Source organism: Acanthochromis polyacanthus, chromosome 21 (genome assembly GCF_021347895.1).
Source record: "Acanthochromis polyacanthus isolate Apoly-LR-REF ecotype Palm Island chromosome 21, KAUST_Apoly_ChrSc, whole genome shotgun sequence".
NCBI lineage: Eukaryota > Metazoa > Chordata > Actinopteri > Pomacentridae > Acanthochromis > Acanthochromis polyacanthus.
The window spans coordinates 17,905,581-17,927,897 of NC_067133.1; the positions used below are offsets into that span (position 1 = coordinate 17,905,581).

General features: G+C 41.0%; 3 protein-coding genes across 5 annotated transcripts in view; 2 read left to right on the plus strand and 1 right to left on the minus strand.

The window, feature by feature from the left end:
• Positions 1–44: 44 nt before the first annotated feature.
• Positions 45–1,539, plus strand: polr3k (polymerase (RNA) III (DNA directed) polypeptide K). Its single transcript, XM_022195132.2, has 3 exons — positions 45–304; positions 435–522; positions 1,286–1,539. Exons 1-3 carry the CDS (start codon positions 194–196, stop codon positions 1,411–1,413), a joined length of 327 nt encoding a protein of 108 aa, XP_022050824.1. The 5' UTR covers positions 45–193; the 3' UTR covers positions 1,414–1,539.
• On the minus strand, positions 1,531–10,654 carry cdip1 (cell death-inducing p53 target 1). Of its 3 annotated transcripts, none has more exons than XM_022195130.2 (6): positions 10,534–10,654; positions 9,001–9,058; positions 7,006–7,157; positions 5,226–5,372; positions 4,475–4,751; positions 1,531–3,362 (listed from the first exon to the last, which is right to left on the minus strand). In XM_022195130.2, the coding sequence occupies exons 3-6, from the start codon at positions 7,079–7,081 to the stop codon at positions 3,251–3,253; spliced, it is 612 nt and encodes a 203-aa protein (XP_022050822.1). In that variant the 5' UTR covers positions 7,082–7,157; positions 9,001–9,058; positions 10,534–10,654; the 3' UTR covers positions 1,531–3,250. The 3 variants fall into 3 exon arrangements, with proteins under 3 accessions (XP_022050822.1, XP_022050823.1, XP_051797090.1); XM_022195131.2 differs by lacking the exon at positions 10,534–10,654 and adding an exon at positions 10,475–10,497; XM_051941130.1 differs by lacking the exon at positions 10,534–10,654 and adding an exon at positions 10,207–10,405.
• Positions 10,655–18,604: 7,950 nt separating this feature from the next.
• LOC127530217 (E3 ubiquitin-protein ligase MGRN1-like) overlaps positions 18,605–22,317 on the plus strand; it is a 32,942-nt gene continuing 29,229 nt past the window's right edge. The window contains 7 exon segments of the mRNA XM_051941234.1: positions 18,605–18,980; positions 19,817–19,935; positions 20,093–20,181; positions 20,289–20,435; positions 21,137–21,254; positions 22,036–22,102; positions 22,243–22,286. Coding sequence (XP_051797194.1) covers positions 18,893–18,980; positions 19,817–19,935; positions 20,093–20,181; positions 20,289–20,435; positions 21,137–21,254; positions 22,036–22,102; positions 22,243–22,286 — 672 coding nt within the window. The 5' untranslated portion in view covers positions 18,605–18,892.

The window sequence follows — 22,317 nt, forward strand, 5'->3', positions numbered from 1 at the left end:
CCGCCCCTCCTCTTTGTTTCCCACCGAGCTGTAAAAAGTGAAGCACCTCATTTTCATCAGCTCCTTTTCCGCCGCTTCACATGCGAGAGAAAATTTACAGAAAAGACTCTTAAAACAATGCATTAACTCTGCGTAATAGAGTGCTTTAACCGAGTTTCTTTCTAAATAAGTGACTAAATAATTCACTGGTAATATGCTTCTTTTCTGTCCGACCTGTGGGAATGTTTTAATTGTCGAGGAAGGACAGAAGTGCTTGAGATTCGCGTGCAACACTTGTCCCTACGTACACAACATCACAAGAAAGGCGAGCTACGACAAAACATTACGCTTTAAATTCATTGTCCCTGCTACTGCGTTGTACTTTAGACAATGGAGATTTTGCTCCTGGTTTCACAAATGTTTATTTTCTGACGTCTTTTTTAAATGTCCCACAGGTAAATAACAGAAAGTATCCCAAACTAAAAGAGGTGGATGATGTCCTCGGTGGAGCTGCAGCGTGGGAAAACGTGGACTCAACTGCTGGTAAGTGACATTAAGACAAATGTATGGCATGTAGGTTCCAGTTTACAAGTGTTCAGTTCAGTTTAGAGCGTTGAATGTAAAAAACTCATCATTCTCATGACATTATTGCAATGCTGGCCACCAGTTTTGTAATGATCTGTACTGTGTTTCCTGGAAAGACTGCAGTAAAATGGGAGTGTTCATCCTGCCCCTGTTTACATGTATGATTCCTGGGTTATTATTGTGAGTCAATCTGTGAGACTCAGCTTTTTAAAAACCCCTGATTTTTAGCAAGCTGTAGCTGCATTCAGCATGGAAGAGATGTTTTCTCCTTAGGTATTTTGAAACCATTCTATATCCATCCAAAATTTAAAAAAAAAAATCAGTTTAGCGTGTCGTCTAAAACATCAGGTAATGTCTCAGCTTTTTAAAATTCCAGATTTTTAGCAAGTTATAGCTGTATACAGCATGTAAGAGGTTTTCTTCACGTCAAGTTTTCCAAAACCATTCTATGCCCTTACGTCCATTCAGATCTAAAAGAAAGGTAGATTCAGTAGAAGTATTCATGTGTAATTGTTAAAAACCCAGTTATTCTCACTTTGACAATAAAAAGGGCAGACTGACGTTTTGCAGCCTTTCATGCAGCCCATTCAGATTTCATTTTCAGTAACTAATCTTATCAAATTCATCAAGTGCATGTAGGGAAATCCCATTCTCACCAGTTAGCCAAAGCCTGCACACATCAAACCCCAGTATCCAGACTGACACTTTGCCTCCATTACAGAAAAATGTCCCAAGTGTGAGCATCCTCGGGCGTATTTCATGCAGATTCAGACCAGATCAGCAGATGAACCGATGACAACTTTCTACAAATGCTGCAATGGCCAGTGTGGACATCGATGGAGAGATTGAGACCTATGGACTTCTAGTTATCGATTTTTTTTTTTGTGTGTGTGAGAATTTCAAGTTTCTGCTTTGTGTGTAGACACAGCTGAAGAACGTTGGATATTTACATGCAATAAAAAAAAGTTTCCTTAATGATTTTTATTGATAAAATAGTACCTGTATACAACAGTCAAACAAATTTTGACTTACATAGTTATACGCTTCACAGACATTTAGAGCAATGCAGACCAGCAGTATCCACAACAATGGCATACAGTACTTCATATTAGAATTTCAATGCAATCCTTCAGTTCAGATTTGATTTTCTTGCACAGCTCGGTTAACCTCAAGAGAGAAAAAAATAATCAAATGCACATAGATTCAGGGAACTAGCCAGTGAGAACTACTTGTTATGTGTGGCTCATGCAGACAAACTGCGCTCGGTGGCTGACGGATCAGACATGCTGAGGTGGAACAATGATTGGTATCAAATTGAGTGGAATCACAATGTCTTTTTGTAAGATGTCTTGAGTTTATCATTTATTTGAAGCTTTTTCTTAGCAGACAGCTCACTATTATCAGTCAAGAGACATCTGTATTTGTTATCTAACATGCATCTGAGCAATGGTAGTAACCTTAGCGGGCTGACGCACAGTGAAAGGTTGAATGTTATGACAGTGCCACTGTTGTAATTTGTCAATATATTGTCCTACTTTAAACTAACTACATGTCTAACATACATGAGAGGGTAATCTAGTTTTTAGTAGGAGTGCTTCTTCAGATTGACACACAGAACTCTCAACATATGGCCTGCAAGAGGACAAACAATCACTGAGATGTCATCCAGTGTTTCTCCATCAGTAACAGTTAAAGCCACTTCAAGTCTGTTATATTCCAAATAAGTGTAACTATAATGGAACTCAGCAAACATAAAACAGAAGTAAATGCCATATTCTGCATTGCTCTTACTCTTGAGATTATTTTTTAATTCCTCCAACAAATGAGCCAAGGTTAAGGTTTCCATAAATATATCAGTGGGAAATCTAAGTTTCAACTTAAAGTGCATACGTTGACTTCATTATCAAAATTAAGTACATCATGGAGGGAGGGCATTAGTGCATAACAGCAGAACAGTAAGTCACTGAACGTTTTGTGACTACTGACTGAAGCCCAAATATAGCAAGTAACATCAACCTTGGGAACTCCCGAACAAGCAAAGTCATTAGTTTACGGAGAAGAAAAATGGTTAATTCTCTCACATTCAAGAAGTGATTATTATGATAAAAAGGAAAAACAAGGTCTGTTAGAACAAAGCAGACACAGACAAAAATGTTCACAGTTCTGAGTATTGTTAAAAGAGAGGATAAAATATGTGAAATTAAAAAAAAAACAAGGTGCAAACCAAGCATATTTGAATACACTTGCTTCTGAGCAAAATTCACAGATGAACTCAAATAAAGTGGCTTTTTTCACAGCTTTCTCTAACTGAGGCTACCTGTAAGTAATTTTCTTCTCATTCACATGCGTAACATCAGAAGCCTGTTTTCCAGAGTTTTTTTTACTATTTCAGATGCACTTGTGTGCCTGCTCTCTATCCGTCTCTAGATCTTTTTGTATCCTTCATTCTCTGCAGTTCAGTCAGAGATTTGTACATTTCAAATGCATGTTTATACATGAACGAAGTATGCTGAAAGATATATACAGTAAATATTCTGTGAACTCATGAGAAAACTGCACTTACAATTTAAGAGGGCTACACAACACTTTGCAAAAATGAGGGGGAAAGCCTGTAACTACCAGCAGGAGGAGCTGTGAGTTTATGTGTGTGCATGTACATGTCTCTGGAGCATACAGCTGTCGGTGGTTAGCATATACGCTTGTATGTGTAAATGTAGCCCTTACAGTAAGGGCAGGTGTGTGTCACATCCTTGAGGTCATCGATCAGACAGGGGATCAAGCAGCAGCCAAGATCACACCTGTGAATGAGGAACAGAAAGTCAAAATATGTAGCACATCTGCTCATGGTTCTGTACTGTTATCCAGCACTGACAAAAGAGGAAGTGTGTGTTTCAGTGGAGAACAAAATCTAACTATTTCTCGTCAACAACATGTCATCATAGCTTGGGAAACAGCATTAACTTGAGCTACACTGATGCAACATGTGCTTGTTTACTTGGGTTTGAATGAATAAGCTTGATTATTTGGATACTACTGTCATGGAGGTCATTGAGCATTATGCATATAATGCAAGATAGGATTATACAAGTATGTTAAGAGTATCAGCGCGAGATATCGGCATATTCAGAATATATATCGTCTTCCTCAGATCGTATCACACCCTAAACAGGTGTACTTGCTTTTCATGATTCGGAATGCTGACAGCAGGCTGGAAATGTGAACTAACAGAGCACTGACATGATCATGGGTTCTGTCCTCTGACAGAGGAGATTTTAGCAAAGAAACATTTGCTTTAAACGCTGACATTTCAGTATACTAGCTACTATACTCATCATTATATCATTTTAAAAATTATTTCACCAAAGCACGATCCTATAAACTTATAAATTATACTGAATGCTGGCTGGGTTGTATTAAAATACCGATTTTTTGTTTAGATTTTTTTTTGTGTAGAACATGCTGAACTAATCACAGCCATCGGATTGTGGCTGGGGTGTTAAAGAACACTGACTAATAGACCGCTGCATAACCACTGAAATGACGCTTAAATGCAGTGCAGCCATTTATCCTGTATCTACAGAAAGGTCAGCTCCATACATTGAGTATGAAAATGACAATGGCGCAATGGTTAGATGACACAAAAATATCTTTAAACGTTTAATGAGCAGCTCTGTAATTGTCTGAGGGTAAGCCTCAGTGGCTTTAATCAATTACTGTTTATTTATATTCATTATTTAGGGTCACGCTTAGTTAAAAGAGCCCCATGCATATAAGAACTGCTGTGGCATTTACATGTAACTTGCTTTACAGTGTGTGTGAGGCTATAAAAATCCACCGCAAGCAGATGTCAGGCCAAAGGCACTTTGCTATCAGACCTGCTTTTTGCATGTCTAACCTGTGATGAACTTACCCTACAAAGAAGCAGAAGAGGCAGAAGAGTGTGTTCATGAGGCCGACATCGTGGGAGATGCGGGTGATGATTGCCTGCTGGCAGTGCGGACACACGGTCTGCACCGGTGAGGTCTGGAACATTTCCCCCTGCAGTACGGTCACAGTGGTGGCGGCTCCTGGAGGAGCCAGGACGGTCGCTGTGTGACCTCCCATGTGGACAAAGTGGCTGGGACCAGGACCCATCTGCCCTGGCATCGGGTGAGGAAAGTGACCGGGTGGGGGTGGGTAGTGACCACCTGCACAGAAGGAATTTAAATATGGATTGAAGCATAGGCAAAATGGTAGGGGCTGGACTGACCTTGCAGTAAGGATTATGATTCACTGAGGAACACGCATATCTATGCACTGCACAATACTAAAGCTCCAACAATACACATACTAACACAAAGGCCAATTATCGATGCAAAAACATACTTAGTTTTGCCTAATCTATTGAGAATTAAGACCAGCACGGCAGTGCCATTTAGCTTTTAGTCTTATTATTCCCCAAATTTGATTTTCGCACTGAAGCCCAAGTAAACGACTAGCTGGTAAACAGCTAGCTGATAAATGCTAAATAGTGGGTTGGATCATATCAAGCATCCAGAAGCATGAACCAAATTAAATTTACTGACTCTAGATGTAGGAAATTACACAATAACACATTTGCTCTGATAATTATTTAAGCCAATCACAGGCTTGTATTTATATCTGCTGACAGTGTGCAGCACCTGGTGGTGGCGGCGGCATTGGCATGGGCATGGGCCCTTCTCCAGGGACATGAGGGGGTAGGAAGCCCGGCTGTGGGGCCTCATAGGGTGGTGGACCATAGTCTGGAGGCAAGGGCTGTCCCTGTGGTGGAGCAGTTCTTACGGTTTCTGAAAGAACACAAACATGAAAGCGAAAGGATTGTATAAAGACAGCTCTGCACCACTTCAAGTCAAGCATCCGAGTTATTTGCTGTCAAATAAATGAGTACAATAACACATCTGACATACAGGTAAAACACTACGGAATCAATAAGGCATGCATTTATAGTCACTGCAACAGGGGCACCTTGAAAGCGATCACATTATTTGTTGTTGTGGTTTACATTCAAGCAGGAGCTTGCTGCTGTCATAAAGGATTATGACACCAGCAAGTACAGTAAAGTCATCCAAGCTGTTCACTGAGATCAGTGTCACCCCACGTCTCAAATTTCTCAGGTTAAGATCTCCGTCTCATATGAAACCAAACTCTGAATGAATGCTATTACATCTTACAAAATCACAATTAAAAATGGGTGCTCAGAAGCAGAGTCAGGACTTGATCATTAATGTTGATAGTAATGGAGCTGTAATCATCACAGCTTACGAAAATATTATCCAAAAATCAAACAGTGGGTAACCCTAAAACATATTGACCAACCTGGATGCAAAATTCACAAAACATACTCCTTTGAAACAATTACGAATCAAGATTAGGCATAACCTCAATCACCAAAACATACTGCATTTTAAATATCTGGCAAACTCACTGAATAAAAGTTAACCAGTCATATTCATAATACCCTGCAGGTTTCACATACATACACTGAGTGGTTATGAACCAATTTATTCTAACAATTGACCTCATTTTCACTTTCTAGACTAAAATGGTGCCACGCCAACCACAGTGGCTGTAGCAGGTGTCATCTGTCCCACTTTCCACCTTGCTGATTTACATCATCCAGACATTAGTGTAGTAAGAGGGAGAGAGCAGCCCACCTACTGGCAGCATGCTGCTGAGCAACAGCCACCCACAACCAGGCCATGCTATCCTGGCGTACATCCACACTAGCCAGACAGTGACATTAATACATTCTTACTAGTTAGCTTGAGTGACTAGTATTTCTGATGGAAGAAAAATGAAGGGAGCGGCATTTAGTCAAATAATCGTGCGCATCACTAATTGAGGCCTGGGCAATAAAACAGTAGTAATATGTGCCAGAATCAATACAATCGGAAATCTGTTTGTAGAAAACTTGATATTTCCATTTGAATGCATCAGATGTAAAAGGCCATGAAAGCACAAACTGAAAACACAATGTTTGCTTATATGTACAAACTACAAGCGTGCACCTGAAGGTTTCGTGACACATTAATTGTTTTACCCTTATTTATGTGTTATCCATTTAGTTGCATGTGTTTTTCCATTGTTGTGTACCATTAAAACTATTCCTGTGTACCTTAATAAATACATCAAAGTGCTACTTAAAATGAAGTTTTTTTCCCCATTTGTGTCTTTCTAAAAATAGGTTATTAAAAACTCACAGCAAATTATCATTTTAAAATGATGTGAAAAATGTTGCTGTGATGAGTTTGTCAGTTATATTGCCCAGCCCTAGAATGGGCTAAACAAAGAGAACAGTCTCAAGTGCACTAGTTGTTGGAAGTGATCTCAGACTGAATGCAGAATATCAGTTAGTACCGACACTGTGTCTGTAGGTGCTTTATAACGGTCACCATAATCCTGCATGTTTAGATGTATTACCAGGTTGTCCATTCTTCTCCTCAATGAGGGGGGCACTGGGACCTCCGGGGTACGGAGGGGGAGGATCGTTGGACATACTGGCCAAATGTCTGAACTGGCAGATGGGTTGGTCGCGTGAGCTCCACTCACAACTCTATAAGTCGACTTTCACTCTGTGAGGAACAGACAGCATACACAGTTTAAGTCCCTTGGCTCATTACTCTCTGACACAGACTTCTAACCAAGGCAAAAAATGTTCCAACAACAGACAGAGAGGCGAATGAAGTACTCAGTGTATCTGCTGATGTCAGTCTGAACACATGCCATAACTTCCAGAGCAACTGAGTGAAATGAAGGCCATTTTATAATGAAGAATTCTGACTGACAATGTTAAACACCTTTTGTAGAACTGGTTTATGTCAGTATTTCCTACATTTCAGCGTAAAATAACAAAACATGGCTGTGAATGGCTTTACAGAAAATGACAAACAAGTAGTTAATATAATACTACATCAAATCTGTTTGTTTACATTTACACTTCATTTGGAAGAAAAACTCAACCTAGAATCTAAAAATTCAAAACATTTGATTGTGAGGCAGGGTGGTGTCAGTAAAAGTTGACCAGGGTAATTAGAATGAGTGCTTGAGAACACTGATGATCAGCAGCACAGTAAAGAGGGCATTAACACAAGGATCTTCAAGATTAAATTATACCTACCTCATAGGTCCTGAATTAAAGCTGCACAATGTATTGTTTCAGCACAGACATTGCAATGTGTGCGTATGCAATACTTACAACACAGGAAGCAAAATGTGAAGTAAGGCAACGCAACTCAAACACATCATTTAACAACTTTTTTTATTGCTGTATGAAATGATTAATTTTTAATTACTAAAATATAGAAGAAGTTTGTCTAAAATTGCAAAATGTTCTTTGATTGAAAGGTTCTTGAACAAAATGAGTTTTCTGAAAGGAATGACAAGTATGGAAATATTTTAGCCACAGAACAGATGAAGTACAGTTACTCTGTGGGCAGGAATTTGCAATTGTTCCCACCACATGAAGCAACAAGCACAAAGCCAAATGTAAATGCCATTCAAAACAAAGAACTATCTCAGATGTCATTTCCAGTGTTACACCACATAAAAAAAGGTTCAAATGGCTTTTTTTTCTGTGCATATGTTCTGCTCTACAAAACTGCTCTAATCCTTCCAGAAGGTTTTCATAGCCATCTGGTGAAATTTTCTGTATTTCTTGATCACAATATGTACTACAGATAAATTAAATATCACAAAGTCAGTTTTGCCAATATTATGCAGCCCTAAAACAAAGGAAGAAGCTACAACAGCAACTGTTGCGACATCACTACAATACAAGGGAGAGTTGCTTTCTCCTGTCACAGAGCTCATGTTCCAACAGGAAGAGTCGTTTTCTCACAGTGGCTAAATAATGCAAGTGATGGCCGAGTACACTGTAAAAGAATAAAGGAAATTCTGAATTGTAATTTTAGGACTTTAAAACCTGCACTGCACTCCTTTGCAATGGTGACATGCGGCAATCTGTCCACAGCAAAAAGAGGCAGTGGGCAACTGCATGTATTTAAGAAACTGGGAAAGAAAATGTTTTTCGCACAGGAAACACACAGAGGTGCTTTCAGTTTGGTGGGACATGTTCTAGTGACAGCTCTGCTTCTCTATCTGAGAAAACCATAAGAGGTGCTACATTTGTATACCAATCTATACAGACTGAATGTGTGTCTGATGCACTCAGGGGCTCAACAACAGAACACGGAGCACACGATCTAAGAAAAACTCTGAAAAAAGGAAAAATTTTGATTCAACTTAATAGAGACTGTGTCACAGAGTTGCTGCTGCATTTTTTCCTGGTTACTTTTTAGTTTTTGCGATGTATGATCAGGATCAACGTCAACCAAAACAATACAGTACAGTTTTTACTGCAATTGCTTCATATCAGCAACTATGATACCCACAAAGACCTGGCTAAAAACTGCTTACCTGATGTTACTGGGAAAAGAAAGATTCCACCTGAAGAGCCTGGGGAATGTTCCACAACCTGTAATATGATCAAAATTCATAATTACTACATCTTTTTGTAGTATTAGAATTTGTAGTATTAGAAACATCTGAACAATGAAAATGCTTACAAGTACACATATTTGACAACTCAGTGCAATGCTCAATATTATCACTACAAGTAATATTATTACTTTTGTGACTGTCAGTTGTTGTGAGGAGAGAAAAGTGATTATCTGTCAAAAACAGATTGCTTACACTGAAACAAATAGCCTTACTTCTCTATATTTTTGTACCTCCTCAGTGCCCTAGAGTCTAACCAATCCATTTGTTTCAACTAGAATAGTAATTATCATATGACTCTCTCATATAATGTAGTTTTCTACCTGATGAAAGTGGTTGCAACCTTGACAGTATCACTTAGATGTTATTATTTCACCAAAATAACATCATGAAAATATTTAATATATTTATTTTATCTTTCACTGCAGTGTGTAAACAAGGATGTTAGATTTGTCAAACAAACAGAGCTTAGACATCCCAAACACCACTTTGGTGCTGCCTATGATCCTCCACAATATCAGGCCTGATATACACTGCAAACATCTCTTTTTTCCCCAGTGGGAGCATTTAAGTGTCACAAAAACTAACTTTTGCTTTCCCAGCACTCCAAGTTTTGAGCATTTGAACGTTGCAACGACTGATATCAACAAGGTAACACAGCCTTCACAAGAAGCGTTTGCTTTTTAGCAGACCATCACTTTTGCCACGACATCGGACTTTTCTCAAGTCAAAGAAATATAAACAGCGAAGCATCACAAAATGCCAAATATTACTGCTGCCGCCTTCCTTTAAAAAGTCAAGCCTTATCCAAGTTTGTTGCAAAGGAAAGCATTTTTATCAAACTTACTGCTAGTCCCTCAGCTAACCAACTAGCTAGCTAGCTGATGTTTTTTTTAATCCCGTAGCACATAATCCAGCTCAAAGCTAGTTGCACAACTAACCATGAATAAATTAGTTACGTAATGTAGTTTAAAGGAAAGCCAGCGTTAATGTTGACAAAAAATTACGTTACTATCAAAACTAAGAATTCCATACGACCACATTACAAACTAAGACAGTAGCTAGCTTGTGGAGAGATAACGCGGAGTGATGCTAGTTGTGTTGGCTAATTGGCAAGTCACACACAATTTCCCTTTCCCAGGTCTTCTAACAGGATCAAGGCCGACTAACAGCCAGTGTTAGCTTGTGGTCTGCTGGTTTGGCAACTCGAAGACAACGGCCTGTTTGTTCAGCTCCAGCAAAATAACACGAAAAGCATGTTTGTTAGCTAGCTAGCTAGCTGACGTTAGCTGACGAGCTAGCGTCGCCATTCTTGACACAGGAACCACAGACTAACGATGCGGTCAGATATGGACACATTAAAAGAGTAAACATGGAGAAGTTTGTAGAAAACCAATGTTCGTGGTCTCGACGGAGGTAATGAAGCTGCCAGTGTGCTGAAAGCTGAATTACCTGATTGTGGGTGAAGCCGCTTCCGCCCGCGGTACAAATGAAGTTGTTTGACGTTAGCAGCTCCGAGGAGGAGAGTCAACATCCGCTGAGAAGATTTACACCTGACCTCATTAACTGCGATGTACAAACGCAACGAATATATTTTAAAAACAAACAAACAAACAACAACAAGCAAAAGAAACACTAAGACTATACATAAATAACTCTAAAAGCAAAGACAATAAAACTTAAGATATGTTATTCCAATTAAATATTACGTCATATTCTCTCATATTGATGCACGCCATTTAAAAAAAATGCATTCAAGGACATTGTAAAAAAATACATTCAAGGTAAAAAATATTGACATGAAAACATAAAAATATTTTATTTTTAAAAGTTGTTGGTATGCCAGGTGAATTGATTGTGACACGTTGTTGATTTGAATCATAGCTGATTACTGCTCCCTGGTGGTTATATTGAAGAACTGCACTAATAAATCAGTCGAACTAGTGTTAATGCAGACATACAATATATTGTAATTTTCGGTGATTACTTTAAGAAATAAAGTGAGCAATCTAAAAATATCATGAGATAAAGTATTGCTTCATTGTTTACATTTTTAACCAGAAATGCCACATCCAAAATGATTTATTCTCCTTGGCATTGCTGCAAATAGTTTCTGTAAATTAACAATTTGTTCTGATAATTTCCCCTATATTTTAAAGCGTTCTGATCAACTACATCTTGGGAGGTATTGCAGTTGTTCTATAGTCAGGTGTAAACCTGAGTTAAAACCAAAGTGCTTCATTTGACTCTTTATGAGGGTTGTACATTGTGGCTGCTCACAAAATCAGGAAAGGTTATAAGGTCATATTCACGTGTTTTCAGGTCACAGTGGTCACAGTGCAAAGCAAAATCAAAGAGTACAGGGAGTTTCACATTGTAAAAAATCCTATAAAGCACTGGCAAGGGTAGTAGTTTTAGAGCTAGGAAAACTCCAAGGAGCACCACTAAAGCCACCCTGATGAATCTGAGCAATTCTGGCTTCCAAGGGACATTGCACAAGGTTGGTGTTCATTGAAGATGATCAAACAGGACCCCATGTCTCCTAGACAAGCTCAGAAAGGCAACAAAAAAAATATCTGTGATCAGATGGGACAAAAATTAATCGAGTTGTTCTGACACCTGGGACATGGTTCTTATTTGGAGAAAGAAAAAAAAATGGAGAAGCATTCAGTCCCAAGAACACCACACCCACAGTCCAACATGGTGGTGGTTAAATGCTGGTAGATGTTTTCCAGCAGATCGGCCAGAGGCAACCATGTCAGAGTAAAGGGTACCATGAGTAAGGTAATACTTCCTAAAGCTATACAAATGTCTGTCTAAAAATGTTTCTGTCACCAAGAATAAGGGAGACATCAAGGAAGGCTAATGATCTAGCATTTTTCTCCTTGTGAAAATAAAGCTGGCAATTGTCCAACCAATGAGAAATTGGTCAGATAAGAACAAATCGACCAATCAGATGACTTTTGTTTTTGCTCCCATTTCTTTATGAGATGAACTCCAAGATCTAATTTTTTTTCCACATACACAATATCACCATTTCTGTCAAATATTGTTCACAAATCTGTCTAAATCTGTGATAGTGAGCACTTCTCCTTTGCTGAGATAATCCATCCCACCTCACAGGTGTGCCATATCAAGATGCTGATTAGACACCATGATTAGAGCACAGGTGTGCCTGCCCACATGTATTCTACGGACACACAGTATACATTACAAGTAATCTTCTCAATCTGTGTGCGAAAGGGGACACACGACCCGGCCCGTGGAATACATCTATATCCAAAAATATTTTAAAAACAAAACAAAACTATGACCTACATTACTACTGCATTTGTTTGATCAAACTGCAGCTCCCACATTGCCTGCTGGGGGCGCTCTGTCTCATTCGGAGCGGACGGTGTGACGCAGCACCGCCACTCGGCACTCGCGGCAGGTGGCAGCAGTACGGCATCCGGGTCTGTCAGTGGCATTTTGTCCATTGGGATTTTTACCTGCTTTTCTGCTGGCCCTGGCACGCTCATCAGCAAGACGTCTTTGTCAACAAAGAATAAAGTGTAGGATTTTCCAAGACAAATGGACCACTTCCCGTTCGTTCACTGAGGTGAATGACAAACCTGTGTGCATGCAAGCAAGGAATTTAATCTTCGGCACCACTATGAGACTCGACATGGCGAAAAAATACAACAGCTTGCAAGGACAACTGAGAAGACAGAAGATAAATGAATTGTTGGCGGGTTCGAGGAAATGGCAATCTGTTTTCACCCGGAGCCGTGAGGTCAGCGATGCTGCAGTGAAAGCCAGCTACCTAACTGCTAGCAAAACAGCGTTAGCATCAAAGCCGTACTCCAAGGGGGAGTTTGTTAAAACTTGCAGGCTGAAGGCTGCAGAAATCATAAGGCAAAGTGGAGTCATTTCTGGCATTTTCTGTTGCAACAGATGAGAGCACTGATATTACAGTTGTCGCTCAGCTGGTCATATTCATTCGTGGAGTTGACAAGACTTTGAATGTCACAGAGGAGTTTCTTGAGTCGGGCCGATGTTAGACACCGTAACAGCCGAGGCCATTTTCTGTGCTGTCGTTGGTCGCTGGACAGGGTCGGAATGGACTGGTCGTGCTGTCAGCCTGGATACAGATGGTGCACAGATACTGGTCAACTCACTCCCCGGACAACTCACTCCCCATATGCTTAGGTTACTTACCTATAAGTAGCTGAAATCCATGGATGATATCCTTTTACACTGAAAGCTGAAATACCCTAAACCTAACCAGGGAGAGAGTTGACCGGGGAGTGAGTTAACCGGGGAGTGAGTTGACCAGGTACCTGATGCACCATCAGTGATCGGGAAAAAGGCGGATGTTGTGGCAAAGTTTAAAGATAAAGTCAAAGCCGCAAATGGAGGGAGTTGTTTTTGGACATTCCACTGTATCAGTTTGACTGCCTTCTCAGTGACAGTAACATCACCCATGGCCTGCGTACCACACTGAAGTTTGGTGGCTAAGCCGAGGTGCTGTGCTATAGCGCTTCTTTGATCTTCGTGGGACATCGGACAGTTCACGGAGAAAAAAGGTAAACCTGTTGTGGAATTACAAAGCCCACAATGGCCGCAGGACCTTGCATTTATAGTTGATGTTACAGAGCACTTGAATAATCTGAACAAAATGTTACAAGGGCGCAAAAAAAAGATTACCCAGTGTTATGACAGCATACGTGCATTCAAGTTGAAGCTTGCATTGTGAGAGACGCAGCTTGCAAGCTGTGACGCTACTCATTGCCCCTGTTTAAGAGATGTATGCACAGCCAGCGTCAATGCTGACATGAGCCAGTACAAAGACAAGATGACGGGATTGCTGTGGGAGTTTGAGAAACGGTTTCAGGTCTTTAGCGAACTTGAGACAGAATTTGCAGTTTTTCGCTCACCTTGAGTTGAAGCTTCTGATGTGCCCTCTGACATGCAATTTGAAATAATCGATTTGCAGTGTGTGTTATGATTTAGGCGGTTTGAACCCAAGCAGCAGGCAGAAGGGTGGATTAATAATGAGGTTTAATATGTAAAAATAAAGAATCAAACAGGAGGCGGGGAATGAACAGAACGGGGCTCTAAACTGAAACTAAAAACAACGGCACTCGGCCGCGATGGAAACTAAACTTAAACTAAACAGAGGGGAAGAGGAAACTCAATGTCCAGGGAACGGGAGATGAGGTGGGGGGCTGAGCTGAGGGATCCGATGGTGGATTTGGCGGGGACAGCAGAGCAGACGAACAGACGCGGGGTTCCGGGGTGAGAGGCAGACGAGGTAATCCAAGGTGAACAGAGTCCAGGGAGTGACATGCGTGAAGCAGGGTGCAGCTTGTAGAGAGCGGAGTGCAGTTTGCAATGAACTAGCGGGGAGCAGAGGAGAAAGCCAGGCTCTTATGCTGTGCTGATTGTTAATCAGTGCCGCTTGTCATTAGTGTGACGAGCCAGAGCACAGGAGCAGGAGGGGGCGTGACAGTAACCCCCCCCTCGAGTTGCGCCTCCTGGCGCACACAGGGCTGGTCGGGGTACTGGCAGGGCGTCATGACAAAAGGCAGTGATCCGCAGGAGGAACAGCTCCGGGGGGCGGCCCGAGGGATGGACAGGCCGGGGCCGGACAGGCTGGAACCGGACAGGCTGGAACCGGACAGGCTGAACCCGGACGGCCCGAGGGATGGGTGGGCTGGGGTCGGGCGGGTGGGACGGACAACTCCGGAGGACGGCCCGGGGGATGGACAGGCTGGAACCGGACAGGCTGAAGGGACCGCTCCGGAGGACGGCCCGGGGGTTGGACAGGGAACTGATGGCCGGGCCGACAGGGACCTTCTGGAGGCCAGGCTGGGAACTGGCAGCTGGACCGATGGGAAGCCTCCGGAGGCCGGGCTGGGAACCGGCAGCTGGACCGACGGGGAACCTCCAGGAGCTGGACTGGTAACCGGCGGCGGTGGAACCTCTCTGGAGACATATCTTTTTTAATATATATGTATGAATTATATTGATAGTCTATATGTGATTTATATAATAATTTTCTCTGATATATAACTTTTATCTATTTTATATATATATATATATATATATATATATATATATATATATATGAATGATGTTGATACTCCATCTATGATTTATATCACTTCTATCTATTGTTTTATATAGAAATGTGTTCATTAGTCAGTATTTATTTATATATGTATATATAGTGTAATCATATATTGTCTCTTCAAATTATTAAAATAATTGACTTTACTGCCATTATCTGCTTCTCTAACATATATTAGTGTGTGTGTGTTTACAATGTTTGCAAAATACCTGTCTACAGTCGAGCTTAATATCAGAATATTCTATTAACTATTATTATTATTATCTATTATTCCCGCTATGAATATTAAAATACGCCGAACCATTTGTCCTGTATCATAGCTACATGTATGACGTTTGCAGCAAAAAAAAAAAAATTAAAAACGCGTGAAAATCAGTTTAATATTCAGAGTTAAGATGGATTAAATGCGCTGTCAAACAGCGCTGAGTGGAGCGGATGACCGGACCAAGATGGCGGCCTCACCGCTCGTCAGCCCCAATAGGCAGTAGCGGTCGATGCGGCATCTACTCTTTATTATGTCTATGGGCCGGACAGCCTCTCAAAAGAGGACATGTCCGGGCAAAAGAGGACGTATGGCCACCCTAATGTAGTTTTTTATGTATATTTTACATATACATTCAGGTGACAACTTTACTTTCTTAACTGTCTGTATAAAATAGCTGGTACTTAAGATTTAAAGGTGTGCAGAGTTAATTTAGGTGTTCACAATTACTTTCTGGATGTGGAAAACGGACTTCAAAAAATTCCTATAACTTGATAAGTTTTTGTTTTTTTTTTCAATCCAGGACTATGTTTTTAAGTTACACATACCTTAGACTAAATACACTGCTCAAAAATATTAAGGGAAAACATTTAAAAAACATCATATTTCAATGTGGGGGGAAAACGAACTGGATATTTACATTGATATGGACTGGATAATGTGTTAGGAATGAAAAGATGCCACATTGTTTGATGGAAATGAAAATTATCAACTCCCAGGAGGGCAAAATTCAAGACACCCCAAAATCAAAGTGAAAAACTGATGTGGCAGGCTGGTCCATCTTTCTGAAATTCCTTGGCAGCAACTCAAAATGGTATTCAGTAGTTTGTATGGCCTCCATGTGCTTGTATGCAGCCTGACAATGTCGGGACAAGCTCTGAATGAGACGACAGATGGTGTCCTGGGGTATCTCCTCCTAGAACTGGACCAGGGCATCGCTGAGCTCCTGGACAGTCTGAGGAGCAACCTGATGGTGTCGGATGGAACAAAACATAATGTTCCAAAGGTATTCTATTGGATTCAGGTCAGGTGAGTGTGGTGGCCAGCTAATGGTATCAGTTCCTTCATCCTCCAGGAACTGCATGAGTTCTCTTACCACATAAGACCGGGCATTGTCGTGCACCAGAAGGAATCCAGAACCACTGCACCAATGTAGGGTCTGACAATGGGTCAAAGGATTTCATCCTGATACCTAATGGCAGTCAGAGCGCCATTGTCCAGCCTGTAGAGGTCTGTGCGTCCCTCCATGGATATGCCTCCCCACACCATCATTGACCCACCATCAAACCAGTCATGCTGAACAATGGTACAGGCAGCATAACGTTCTCCACGGCTTCTCCAGACCTTTTCATGTCTGTCACATGTGCTCAGGGTGAACCTGCTCTCATCTGTGAAAAGCACAGGGCGCTAGTGGTGGATCTGCCAATTCCTGTGTTCTATGGCAAATGTCAACCGAGCTCCACGGTGCCGATCAGTGAGCACAGGGCCCACTAGAGGACGCTGGGCCCTCAGACTACCCTCATTAAATCTCTTTCTGATTGTTTGGTCAGAGACATTCACACCAGTGGTCTGCTGGAGGTCATTTTGTAGAGCTATTGCAGTGCTCATCCTGTTCCTCATTGCACAAAGGAGCAGATACCTGTCCTGCTGATGGGTTAAGGACCTTCTACAGTCCTATCCAGCTCTCCTAAACAAACTGCCTGTCTCCTGGAATCTCCTCCATGCTCTGAGACTGTGCTGGGAGACACAGCAAACCTTCTGGTAATGGCACACATTGATGTGCCATCCTGGAGGAGTTGGACTGTCTGTGGAACCTCTGTAGGGTCCAGGTATCGCCTCATGCTACCAGAAGTGACTCTGACCCTAGCCAAATGCAAAACTAGTGAAAAACAGTCAGAAAACATTAGGAAGGAAAAAAAATGTCAGTGGCCTTCACCTGTAAACTCATTCCTGTTTTGGGGGTTTTCTCATTGTTAACCCTCTAGTGCACCTGTTGTTAATTTTATGAACACCAAAGAAGCTGAAACTGACTAAAAACCTCCTCAGTTACTTACTTGACCAGATCAGTATCCCACATGTTTGACTGACTTGATGCAGTACTTAGATTAAAAAGTGTTCCTTTAATTTTTTTGAGCAGTGTATGTTGTGCCATTGTACAATCACTGTGATCAGTTGTAATGCACAATGCACACAAATAAATGTTAAACTGAATCATAATGTTGTTGAAATTACACTTACTTTAATCTCTGGTTGTTTCTAATCTAATTTGTAAAAGGACAGTTCATTATATATATAGATTTTTCTAATATACTTGTTCTCCTTAGCACTAAAACATTGGAAAAACTTAGACTTATTGTTACTTCTCGGTAATGATGCTATTAGTTTACTGGTCTGGCCCATTTGAGATCAAATTAGGCCGTATGCGGCCCCTGGACCAAAATGAGTTTCACACCCTGTTCCAAAGCTTTGGTATAGCCTTCATCTTTCAATTAAATAGTACTTCTCTACTGCATTTTTTAAGAAGATCTCAAGGCATAAATATTTTGAATGGCTTTTGGTTGCTCTTAATTTTAAATAATGTTAATAATTCTTCTTCTTCTTCTTAGTATTATTATTATTATTATTATTATTATTATTATTATTATTAATAATAATAATAATAATAATATTATTGTTGAAGCTGGTATTTCGAATTGCTGTCCTTATAGTTTTCCTTCTTAGTTTTTTACAGTTATTTTTATTTTAGATTTTGAATCTACATGCTTTGTATCTTTTACCTTTGTAGTTTGTAATTATTTTATATTAAAAGTAAATCTTACAAGTTATTATCTATGTTTTAGTTTTGGTCTGTTTGTGTAGCACAGGTCAACCTAGGTTCTTTAAAAGCATGCTACAGAGTAAAGAAAAATAATAAAAAATAAAAAATATTTAAATAAAATAAAATAACTTCGTTTGATTTGTTTAATTTATACATGAGGGCTTCTGGTTTCGCTCCACTGTTATTTTCTGTAGAGGGATGCAGCAGCCGCCCCTGCGTTGACCCCTTTCCCCATAGACATATGCCTTTCCCCGCCTGCCTCCCTGACCTGACCTCATTAGCTCCGCTCTTCCCTGCGGGCGGCTCCTGTTCTCACAGCGAACGCCCTGACTGTGTGGAGACGTTAGCAGACAGCCAATCAGGCCGCCTCCCTGCTCGGTTAGCACGGCTCTGGCAAAACAACAGCTCGCCTCGATCCGTTTCCTGCTTCGCAGCCCAGCCACCGATAAACCGAACGTCTGAAATGTCAGACTAACCGGCGCACTTCTTTCTGGTTGGTGTTACATTTGTTTTGGCGTTTAGTCTCGGCTGAAGGCAGGGGTGGTAGTCCGAGGTGCTGACGCGCAGTTAGCTGCTTCGCTAGCTGTAGCTAACATCGGCGATCCAGCAGAGAAAGATGGGGTCCATTCTGAGTCGCAGAATCGCTGGTGTTGAGGACATCGATATCCAGGCCAACTCGGCCTATCGATTTCCACCGAAGTCTGGTAAGTGATCGGCATTGTGTCTCGTCTTAAATTCTGATAATCACGGGTCCTCTAAACCGGAGCACTCCTTGGCTAGTCGGCGTTTACTGTCATTTCTGTCAATATTCACCAGCTTCGTGGTAAGACAATGATTGTAAACATGTATGAGCGTATATACAATTCACAGTTAACTGCCTAGTTAACACACATTACTCGGAAAATATTGTCTATTGCCTTTAGTCATGTTATGTGTCGACAATTGTTTCCACTGTGGATTGTCAGATTAAAGCAACCAGGCTAATTATTTATTACAGCACTATGATGAATATCATTACCACAGACGACCAGAGTTTCATCCATATTAAAGCGATGCTACGAGAAGTGAAGAAGTTGACTTGATCCCAGTGTCAACAAATATTTGTCATTATTCAAAATCACAAACTTTAAAAATACATTTTCCTGTCCTGTGCACCATCTCAACTGTATTTGAGATAAGTTAATCTGATCATTTTAGTACATTTTGCTTTGTTATCAAGATATTTTCAGACAACTAAGACACAGTATGGAGATTGATAGGTCAGTGTATAACCACAAAACACATCAGACATTTGATTTTCAATTAATAAACTTTTTAATGTTCATATTTTCCATCTGCTGACACACATTAGATACAACAACAATAATAATATCATTGCCATTCTGATGTTGTTTTGGGGGTTATAGTTTTGTTAAGACTCCTGTCTCTGAAATGACTTCATTACTTACAAGCACAAACCCACCTTTTTCTGCTTTAAACAATGTCTCTGTGTGTTCTTGCTTGCACTGTCCTCATTCGTCTTTTTTTCTCTTATCCTCAGGGAATTATTTTGCGAGCCACTTCTTCATGGGTGGAGAGAAATTCGACACTCCACATCCGGAGGGATACCTTTTCGGGGAAAACATGGACCTGAATTTTCTTGGAAACAGGCCAGTGCAGGTAGAAACCGATGTTTCTGTAACCCACAATTCAACACTTCGTATTTTTCGAAGCTTCAAAACCACTGTGATACGTTTGTACAATTCTCGGCAGTAGTAGGATTTATCAAACTGTGTCTAAACCTTTCTCCTGATTCGTACTGCTGTTGATTCTCTAGTTTCCCTATGTGACACCTGCACCCCATGAGCCTGTGAAAACCCTCCGGAGTCTGGTTAATATTAGAAAGGACTCTTTGCGTTTGGTCAGGTAAAGATAGCGTGACACTGTAGCAGTAGAAATCACAGTAAAAGCAATTAAGAGGGAAAGAGTGTTCACTGTGCCAACCTAATGTTCTTCAAACCTCTTGATTGTAGGTATAAAGATGATTCTGACACACCAGTGGAGGAAGGTGGTAAACCAAAGGTCCAGTATGGTGTGGAGTTCACCTTTGATGCTGATGCTCGGGTGGCCATCACCCTCTACTGCCAGGCATTTGAGGAGTTCTCCAATGGGATGGCTGTGTAAGAACTTGATCTCATATCTTTTGTGCAACCAAGCTTTACCTGTTTGTAGCACAAAAACAATCAGAATATTATCTGTCCTTTTAATTCGTTACTTTGTAACATCCTATGCCTTCCTGTCTGAATCAAACAAACATAGATCACGTCCATCTGTATGTTCAGATTTTCACCAGTTTCACAGATACGACGACTACAAAGCCGCCCAATTTATTGTGCCAGACATATTTAAACCGTCTTTTATGGGTGGAGAGATTCAAGCCTCAGAGCACAAAGTCTAGAATAGATACGATGGGTCCTTAGCAACCACCAGTCACCATGGATACTGCAGATAAGACTTAGACGAAGATGAAAGTAATAGTCTGTGCTGAAGTTGCCGTGTCACGATGAAACTAAGAAGATGACATCCAAAATCAAAAAGATCAGATACTGCAACTGTTCTACTCAGTTTTCTTTTTTTTCATTTTGTTCGAGGGCAGCAATGAATTTATTAATTAATCAAAGGGTGACAGATCCCATTAGGTTTTCCACACTGATGTCTAAATGTCAGCATTTTACTTTTGATTTCTCATTAAAACTGAGAAATAACAGCTACCTCCAACTGCCCTTTTTGTCTTTTTTTTCTTCTGTGCTGGAATATAGAAGTATGCATATAATGTTTGTGCTAAAACTGGGACTTTTACTATCTGTCTTGATATGTGCAGGTACAGCCCAAAGGACCCATCAATGGCCTCTGAAACTGTGCACTACAAGCGAGGTGTGAGCCAACAGTTCTCCATGCCATCCTTCAAAATAGATTTCAGCGAGTGGAAAGAGGAAGATGTGAGTATCTGCAGACGTTAATACTCAGTACATCAACACAACCTTTGACTTTTTACACACATGTATATGTTCTGTAGTAGTTACATGTCCTGCAGTGTGTAATTGAATGATTAAATATGTAGGGCTGGACCCGAATATCTGAATATTCGTTCGCTACGGCGGTATCCGGATATTAATTTTGGTATCCAAATATTCGCCCCCCTCCCCCGGGTCAGACGTTACCGGGCGGAACGAATATGCAGCGTTACTGTCTTCCCTCCGCCTTCGGCCCACATCGGCTCATATCGGCTCATCCCGTCGTGTGATCACAAACATATACACATGTGTTTATGTGATCACCCCCTCCTCCCCCCAGACAAAAATATTTGGAGCTCGTCTCTTCCCTTTGCCTTCGGCCCACTTCGGCTCTTCCCTCCGTGTTCGGCTCATCTCGGCTCATCCATTCATGTTTGTTACCACCGCCCGAATGGGCAGGTGGCTGTGGACTCTGACATCACACTTTACTTTGTTGCATAAACACAAGACAAGATGCGAAGACCTCCGCTGTTTGGGAATTCTTCAGTTTAACTGAGGACAAAATGAAGGCAAAATTTGGACCCGGGAGACCAGACGAATGGATACGAATATTCGGGCCGTCTCCGCCACAAGCCCCGCCCCCTGTCGGACGTTATGGGGCGGAACGAATATTCGGATATTCGTCTTTAATAGGGGCCGAATATCCGGAGGCCAGAAACCACTATTCGGGCCAGCCCTATAAATATGTGCATCTGCTTCCTTAAAGCTGAACTTTGACCTCGACCGAGGAGTGTTTCCGATGGTAATCCAGGCTGTTGTTGATGAAGGAGACGGTAGGTAGCCAGATCAGTCATGACAGCATGGCTTTTAAATTTGAGCGGCACTTGTACTGACAATGCTAGCAATTAAATTGTAAGCTTAAATACACACTGGATCAACATTTGCGGTAATGTTTTTTTTTTCCTTTCCCAAGATTGCCTTGGACATGCTCATGTGCTTTTGGCCGCCTTCGAAAGAGTATGTATACATGTGAATAAAAGTAAATAAC

Bases quoted from the DNA above. Each gene is read 5' to 3' on its own strand.
- polr3k (XM_022195132.2), top strand. From the start codon at position 194: ATGCTTCTTTTCTGTCCGACCTGTGGGAATGTTTTAATTGTCGAGGAA. The intron at 305-434 runs GCGAGCTACGAC...AATGTCCCACAG, and splicing joins TACACAACATCACAAGAAAG to GTAAATAACAGAAAGTATCC. The intron at 523-1,285 runs GTAAGTGACATT...CCTCCATTACAG, and splicing joins AAACGTGGACTCAACTGCTG to AAAAATGTCCCAAGTGTGAG.
- cdip1 (XM_022195130.2), bottom strand. From the start codon at position 7,081: ATGTCCAACGATCCTCCCCCTCCGTACCCCGGAGGTCCCAGTGCCCCC. The intron at 4,752-5,225 runs GTGCTGCACACT...CCTTCTGTGCAG, and splicing joins AATGCCGCCGCCACCACCAG to GTGGTCACTACCCACCCCCA. The intron at 3,363-4,474 runs GTAAGTTCATCA...CCTCATTCACAG, and splicing joins CTCTTCTGCTTCTTTGTAGG to GTGTGATCTTGGCTGCTGCT.